Source organism: Callospermophilus lateralis, chromosome 1, assembly GCF_048772815.1.
Source record: "Callospermophilus lateralis isolate mCalLat2 chromosome 1, mCalLat2.hap1, whole genome shotgun sequence".
In the NCBI taxonomy this organism is placed as follows: Eukaryota; Metazoa; Chordata; class Mammalia; order Rodentia; family Sciuridae; genus Callospermophilus; species Callospermophilus lateralis.
In genome coordinates this window covers 158,439,634-158,446,687 of record NC_135305.1, presented here as the reverse complement: position 1 = coordinate 158,446,687, position 7,054 = coordinate 158,439,634, and the positions used below count along the sequence as shown (strand labels likewise).

General features: G+C 43.5%; 1 protein-coding gene across 1 annotated transcript; it reads left to right on the top strand.

The window, feature by feature from the left end:
• Positions 1-1,713: 1,713 nt before the first annotated feature.
• Positions 1,714-3,027, top strand: LOC143407421 (hydroxycarboxylic acid receptor 2). Its single transcript, XM_076866613.1, has one exon. It carries the CDS (start codon positions 1,714-1,716, stop codon positions 2,770-2,772), a length of 1,059 nt encoding a protein of 352 aa, XP_076722728.1. The 3' UTR covers positions 2,773-3,027.
• Positions 3,028-7,054: the final 4,027 nt, after the last annotated feature.

Below are 7,054 nucleotides of genomic sequence, written 5' to 3'. Positions count from 1 at the left end.
CACCATTGCTGAGGCTGACTTTGAACTCAGGATCCTCCTATCTCAGCCTCCCAAGCTGCTAGGATTATAGGCATGCGCCACCATGCCCGGCCACTTTCCCCATTTCTAAATCAGAGTCAACAACAGTCCCTCCCTCATAGACCACAGTCCGAGGATGAGATGAGACAATGTATTCAAAGCATATAGTGCATAGGTGCCACTGTCAACCCCAGTTTCATCATGACCTTCCTCGTTGAGGGTCCCTAGTCCGATGAGAGTCTAATATCAGATCATCCTTACTCTATTTAGCTGTTAGAGGTCTATAAACCCCTGTTAGTGAACCCAAGTATGCAGCTAAAAGAATAAATCTCCAATTTCTCAAAGTAGAACACCACAATTCAGAAATCTCTTGTGCAGCAAAACTTGATAAGACCAAAGTATTAAAGGGTAGAAATGTTCTGCAGGATGTCACCCAATCCCACTAAAAAAGCCAAGAGGTAGTATGTGAAATGGTGTCCTCCTGCAAAGCCAAGTTCAATGACTGCTTAGGTCCTGTGGTTCCTAATTTTGAAAAAAAAAAATTAGAGTTTTTAAAATATCATGTGCAGGCTGGGGCTGGGGCTCAGTGGTAGAGCACTAGCCTAGCATGTGTGAGGCACTGGGTTTGATCCTTAGCACCACATAAAAATAAATAAATAAAATAAAGATCCATTGACAACTAAAAAAATATTTTAAAAAAATATCATGTGCTTACGGTGGGGGTGGTGGTTATATGGTGATGGGTGGCAGAGCATATATAAGGACTCTCCATACTTTCTACTCAATTTTGCTGTGAACCTAAAACTTCTCTAAAAAAAATTAAGTTTATTCATTATAAAAAATCACATCCTTTAAAATAAGTCACTTAATTTAGCATGGAAGCGTATCAAAATCTAATACAAATGAACAAGAAAAAACCAACTTAATTTAACATACCACTGGCAACAAACCTGGGCTTAAGTTTTCAAACATCTTATTAAATTTTATGCTTTTGAGTAGTATTTCACCCCGCAACCAGAGATTAATTGCAGAATTCTATTATGGAAAAGCAATTCACGTTTGTACACAGAAGTGGCATAGGAAAAAAAAAAGCTCAAATTTAACCCATAAAACTGGTAAAATGGCCAAAGATGGTCTTGTCAGTCTTTCCCAAAGCAATCATGTGCAAGTTACCATTTCTTAAATCAGATGCGTGCTAATATTTCATGCTAATTCTGAAGGATTCTGGAACACCATACTGTTTAGCACAGGACATTATTATTGCAATTGTTGATCTGTCAATTATGTAAACAAACCTAAGACTGTCAATTAATTTTCCAGTGCTGAGCAGTTAGTCAGGTCCATACGTACAGCATTCCAAAGGGATGTCCCCATTTTTTTTTTTTTTTTTAGTAATTTGCAAATGATATTTGGCTTGCCTGAACTTATCCTTTACATTTAGAAAATTTGTGGGTTCTTGTCTGCCCAGGGGATTTTTTATTACTTGTTTATGCAAACAGCAGGTTGCATAAGAGCCAAGCTAGCCTTTTTTTTTTTTTTTAAGTGATTTCGTAGTTTCCTGGTAACCATTCAGTCATCTATTTCAACACCCTGACATGACATAAAGGCAAATGCTGAACCACACATTCACCACACACTTCTTCCTTGAGCATTCGCTAGGTGAGGCGCTCTGGAGCCGACAGACCTGATCCACTCATGAACCGGCAGCACTCGCAGAACTATTCTCTGGTGATACACAACAAGAACTGCTGTGTGTTCCGGGACGACTTCATTGCCAATGTGCTGCCACCGGTGCTGGGGCTGGAGTTTGTGTTTGGACTCCTGGGCAATGGCCTTGCTCTGTGGATATTCTGCTTCCACCTTAAGTCCTGGAAATCCAGCCGGATCTTCCTGTTCAACTTGGCCGTGGCTGACTTTCTCCTCATCATTTGCCTGCCGTTCCTGACGGACAACTATGTGAGGAAGTGGGATTGGAAGTTTGGGGACATCCCTTGCCGGCTGATGCTCTTCATGTTGGCCATGAACCGCCAGGGCAGCATCATCTTCCTCACGGTGGTGGCCGTGGACAGGTATTTCCGGGTGGTCCATCCTCACCACTCTCTGAACAAGCTCTCCAATCGGACAGCGGCCATCATCTCCTGCTTTTTGTGGGGTGTCACCATCGGCCTGACGGCTCACCTCCTCTACAAAAACATGTTGACCAAGAACGGGCCCGCGAATCTGTGCAGCAGTTTTAGCATCTGCAAAACCTTCCGGTGGCACGATGCCATGTTCTTCTTGGAGTTCTTCTTGCCCCTGGGCATCATCTTGTTCTGCTCTGCCAGAATCATCTGGAGCCTGCGGCAGAGACAACTGGACAAGCATGCCAAGATCAAGAGAGCCATCAACTTCATCCTGGTGGTGGCCATTGTCTTCATCATCTGCTTCCTGCCCAGCGTGGCCGTGCGCATCCGCATCTTCTGGCTCTTGCACACCTCGGGGACGCAGGACTGTGAAGTGTACCGCTCAGTTGACTTGGCCTTTTTCATCACCCTCAGCTTCACCTACATGAACAGCATGCTGGATCCCCTTGTGTACTACTTCTCCAGCCCATCTTTTCCCAACTTTTTCTCCATGTTGATCAACCGCTGCCTCCGGAAGAAGACACCTGGTGAGCCAGATAATAACCGCAGCACCAGCTTGGAGCTCACGCAGGACCTGAGTACTACCAGGAGTGTCCCGAACGCCTTAATGGCTGACCCCAGTGAACCATAGAGCCCCTCTTATCTGGCCCCATCCTCTCGTTAAATAACCTCGCCAAGAGGGGAGGTTGTCACCAAGAACCAGGATCTCTGGAGAAACAGTTTGGATGTTGCACACTAGACCTGGCCTCCAGTTCCCTGGAACTTCCAGATTCAGAGAATCAGATTTAGAGAAATGGCACAGCAGAGCCAGCGGCTCAGTTGCAAGGTGTGATCACAGAAATCTCAAGGAACGGAGAGTAAGGCACCTGAAACTTCTGCTTCATCTCGATACTTACGGGCCCAAGGTGGGCTGATTGTCCATTTTCTGTTGCACTGGGATGAAGCCAGGGAGCTGCCCATCGGTATTTGTGACTCGTTGGCTTCTTACCTTCCCCAGACTGAGACTTGGGTGACCCTCAGCTCCTAGTGCACTATCTAGCCTCCTCATGAACTTCAGAGAGATAAGAAAAGTCAAGAGATTGGAGGGGAGTTATGTTACTCCTGGAGGGGACTCAGGCATGGCTAAGCAAGCCAGCAGGTCACCTGAGTTCCATGGGCCCGTTCACCTTTCAGCCATGGTTTAGCAGAAATGGGCTAGGTGAAGAGATTCTTAAGCTTTGGTTAATATCTGAGTTTCCAGAGGTGGTCAGAAGGGGATTATCCCCAGGAAGGACTGAGCGGAACGGTGTTTTGAGGGATAAGGAATGGCATTTGTGCTATAACCAGTAACTAATCCATTCTTCCCTCATTTACACTAATTTGAAGATCGAGCAGTTAAAAGGCTTCAGGGAAGAGAACTGCTTCCCACCTGTTTGCTTCTATCATAAAAGGGAAATATGTGGCTGCCCCATCGTTAGGAGGGAAGAATCCTCCTGGTTTGTTTGCTTGTGTTTCTGTACTTATAATAATATCTACCATTTTAATAAATTTTGATAGGAGACACAGTCTGGTATTGCATGTCTGGGTTATGGTTCACAGAAATCGGCTTCTTACTTAAGCAGAGACCTTTATGGGCTGTTAACTATGTCCTGGTAGAAAAAAAAAACATAGGGACACAGGCACTGAATTATATTATAAGACAGCTAAATAAAAATTGCCCATGTCTTGGGTCAGGAAAGGCCTGGGAAGAAATAAAAACAAATGAATCTAGAAGGGTGGTGCAGAAAAGATTGCAAGAGCACCTTTTATTTAGGTTTGTTTATTTATTTATTTAGAGTTTGGTGAGCACTGCAATTGGTATTTGTGTATTTAAAAAGGAATCAGACCAGAGTGGGATTTTTTTTCCTGTAAGAGGGGGAAGAAAGAGCTTTCTAGGGAATAGTTTCAGTTCCCTGTTCTGAGATGGAAAGCAGATGTACTGGTTTAGGTTTGTGATCTGTCCAAGTTTCTGTTACGATTTCATTTCCATCTTCTGTCACTCCTTGATCAACAAGATGAGGCTTGCTGACTAGGATGCAGATAAGGAATGCAGATATGCAGACTCCTAGCCCTCTATGAATGGCAGTGAATGGAGAAAGATGGCTGGGGATATAGCTCAGTTGATAGAGTACTTGCCTTGCATGCACAAGGCCCTGGGTTCAATCCCCAGCACCACAAAAATAAAGAATGAAAGAACCACTTCAGTTATTTATATTAAAAAATAAATGAATAAAGACACTTCTGAGTTTCTCAGAGAGGTTCATCTGTCACCAAAAATCTAATAAGTTAAAAGCAGGGATCTCTTCTTAAAGAAGAGAGAGCAGAGATGAGCTCAGAGGAAAGTCGGGACTTCCCCAGCCTCAGATGCATGAGTCAGCACCAAGCCCAGTGTTGAAACTCCAGTTCTTCCAGGGGACCAGGAGGTTTGAAGTGTTTGGAACCCAACAACTCACATTCATTCATTCATTCATTCAGGCGTTTCCAGTGCGCCAGGTGCGCAGGGGTGGGGATGACTGGGAGGGCCTCTAGAAGGAAGTAACCTTGAGCAGAGCCCTCAATGACAAGACAGAGCAAACAATGAGAAAATCTCAGGGAAGGACATTTGCTAAGTGCAAAGGCCCTGAGGTGAGAATGAGTTGGAAGTAGGTGAGTGTGTTAGTTTCCTGTGGCTGTCTTAACAGAGCACCATAAACTGGGTCGCTTAAAACAACAAAAACTCATTCTTTCACAATTCTGAAGGCCATAAGTTCAACGTCAAGGTGTCAGTAGTGTGCTGGGTCCTTCTGGAGGTTCTGAGGGGAATCCAGTCTGTGCCATCCTCACAACAATCTTGGGTGCTCCTTGGCATATCAGCACATCGTTCCAGTCTCTGCCGCCATCTTCACATAACTTCTTCTCTTGGTCTCTCTCTCTCTCTCTCTCTCTCTCTCTCTCTCTCTCTCTCATACTGGAAATTGAACCAGAAGTGTTTTACCACTGACCCACATCCCCTTTTTATTTTTTATTTTCAGACAGAGTCTCACTAAATTGCTTAGGGCCTCCTCAAGTTGATGAGGCTGTCCTTGAACTTGTGATCCTCCTATCTCAGCCTCCTGAGTTGCTGGGATTACAGGCATGTGCCATCACCACTCCCGGCATTACAACAGTTTTTAAGAGAGTTATTCCTTAAATTAGGTCTGTTTATTTGTCCAGGGGAACACCAATGTCAATTCAAAATGAGAGAAAGGGTTGGGGTGTGGCTTGGTGATAGAACTCTTGCCTAACATCCAAGAGGCTCTGAATTAAATCTCCAGGGCAGAAAAAATAAATAAATAAAATGAGATAAAATGGGAGCCAATAAGGCCACATTGAACTAAACCAATGATGCAGGCACTTGGTCTTGAACTATGGTTTTATGAGAAAAGGGAGACGGGAAGAAATAGAAAGAATATAGTGGGCCCTTTGTATCCATGGGTTCCATCCCTGGATTTATTATTCCCTAAGCAATACAGTGTAACAATTATTCACATAGCACTTACATCATATTAGGTGTAAGGAATCTAGCTAGACATGATTTAACATACACAGGAGGATATGTATAAGTTCTGTGCAAATACTAGACCATTTTATATAAGGGATTTGAGCATCCTCAGGTTTTGGTATCCACAGGGGTCCTGAAATCAAGCCCCTGCCAATACTTATATGTATATATATGTCTATGCAGGCACAGAGTGGGCAGTTATCATCATTTATGCATGATTTTACTTTACCTTCTCTAAACCTGTGTTGCACTGCCTTCTTTATTTTGGTGGATACCAGTTCTGAGGATTCATGAGCTCCATGAGTTAATTATCCTCTATGTAAAGGGGCACCTTACCCTTTATGTAAGGGGCACCTTACTCCTGAGATACATCCCCAACCCTTATTTTTTTTATTTTGAGATAAGTTTTCCATAAGTCGTCCAGGCTGGCCTTGAACTTGCCAAGGTTGGTCTTGAATTTGCAGTCCACTAGAAGGACTTCCATTGAGCTGCTTCCAAATATCAAGAGACTATCCTTAAGTTTAGAACCATAAAATTGGGGATGCAAGGTCATGTTCATTCCTGATGTTGTGAGCTCCTTTACCTTCCACATTTATTAGTCTCTTCATCTGTGGGCCTTGCCTAAAGTGAGAATATTTGAATAGCACCCCGTATTCTGGTGAAGACACCTCATGGTCCTTAAAATGTCATTTGGTTTAATACCCAAAACACTTCTGAACATGATTTGGTGATCAGCTGGCCTTGCCACAACTTCACAGATGCTCCATGACCCCTTTCTTTCAGTCCTGAGCAACTGCGCTGAGATTTAGCTGACGGTAAGATTTAGCTGAGGAACAGGTTCTCCATCGTGCCTTAGACAGTGGTGGTGTCTGGTGGAATCACCAGGCCCAGAAATGGACCATTTCCAAACAACAGGGCTCCAGGTCATTTCCTGGTTGCCCATCTTTTGGTTCAAATTGGTTGTGTCTTCAAATCAGATCTTGAATTACAATGGAAAAAAAACTTTTTTTTTTTTTTTTGTACAAGGGATTGAATCCAGGTTCTACCACTGAGCCACAGCCCCAGCCCTTTCTTTCTTTCTTTCTTTCTTTCTTTCTTTTTTTATTAAAGACAGCATCTCACTAAGTTACTTAGGCCTTCATTAAATTGCTGAGGCTGACTTTGAACTTGTGATCTTCCTGCTTCTGCCTCCTGAGTTGCTGGGATTACAAACCTGCACCAAGGCAACTGACTGGATGAAATTCTTAGATGGTTGAAGCCGGAGCTGTTTGTGTTGTGCCAAACTTCCCAAGAAGGAAATTCCTTTTTTTTTTTTTTTTCCCCTTCTCATGGTAGTGAGAAGATGTCATTATAATTGTTTCATGCAAGGTCCTTG

What these genes read in the sequence shown, in the direction of transcription:
- LOC143407421 (XM_076866613.1), top strand. Translation starts at nt 1,714, where the DNA reads ATGAACCGGCAGCACTCGCAGAACTATTCTCTGGTGATACACAACAAG.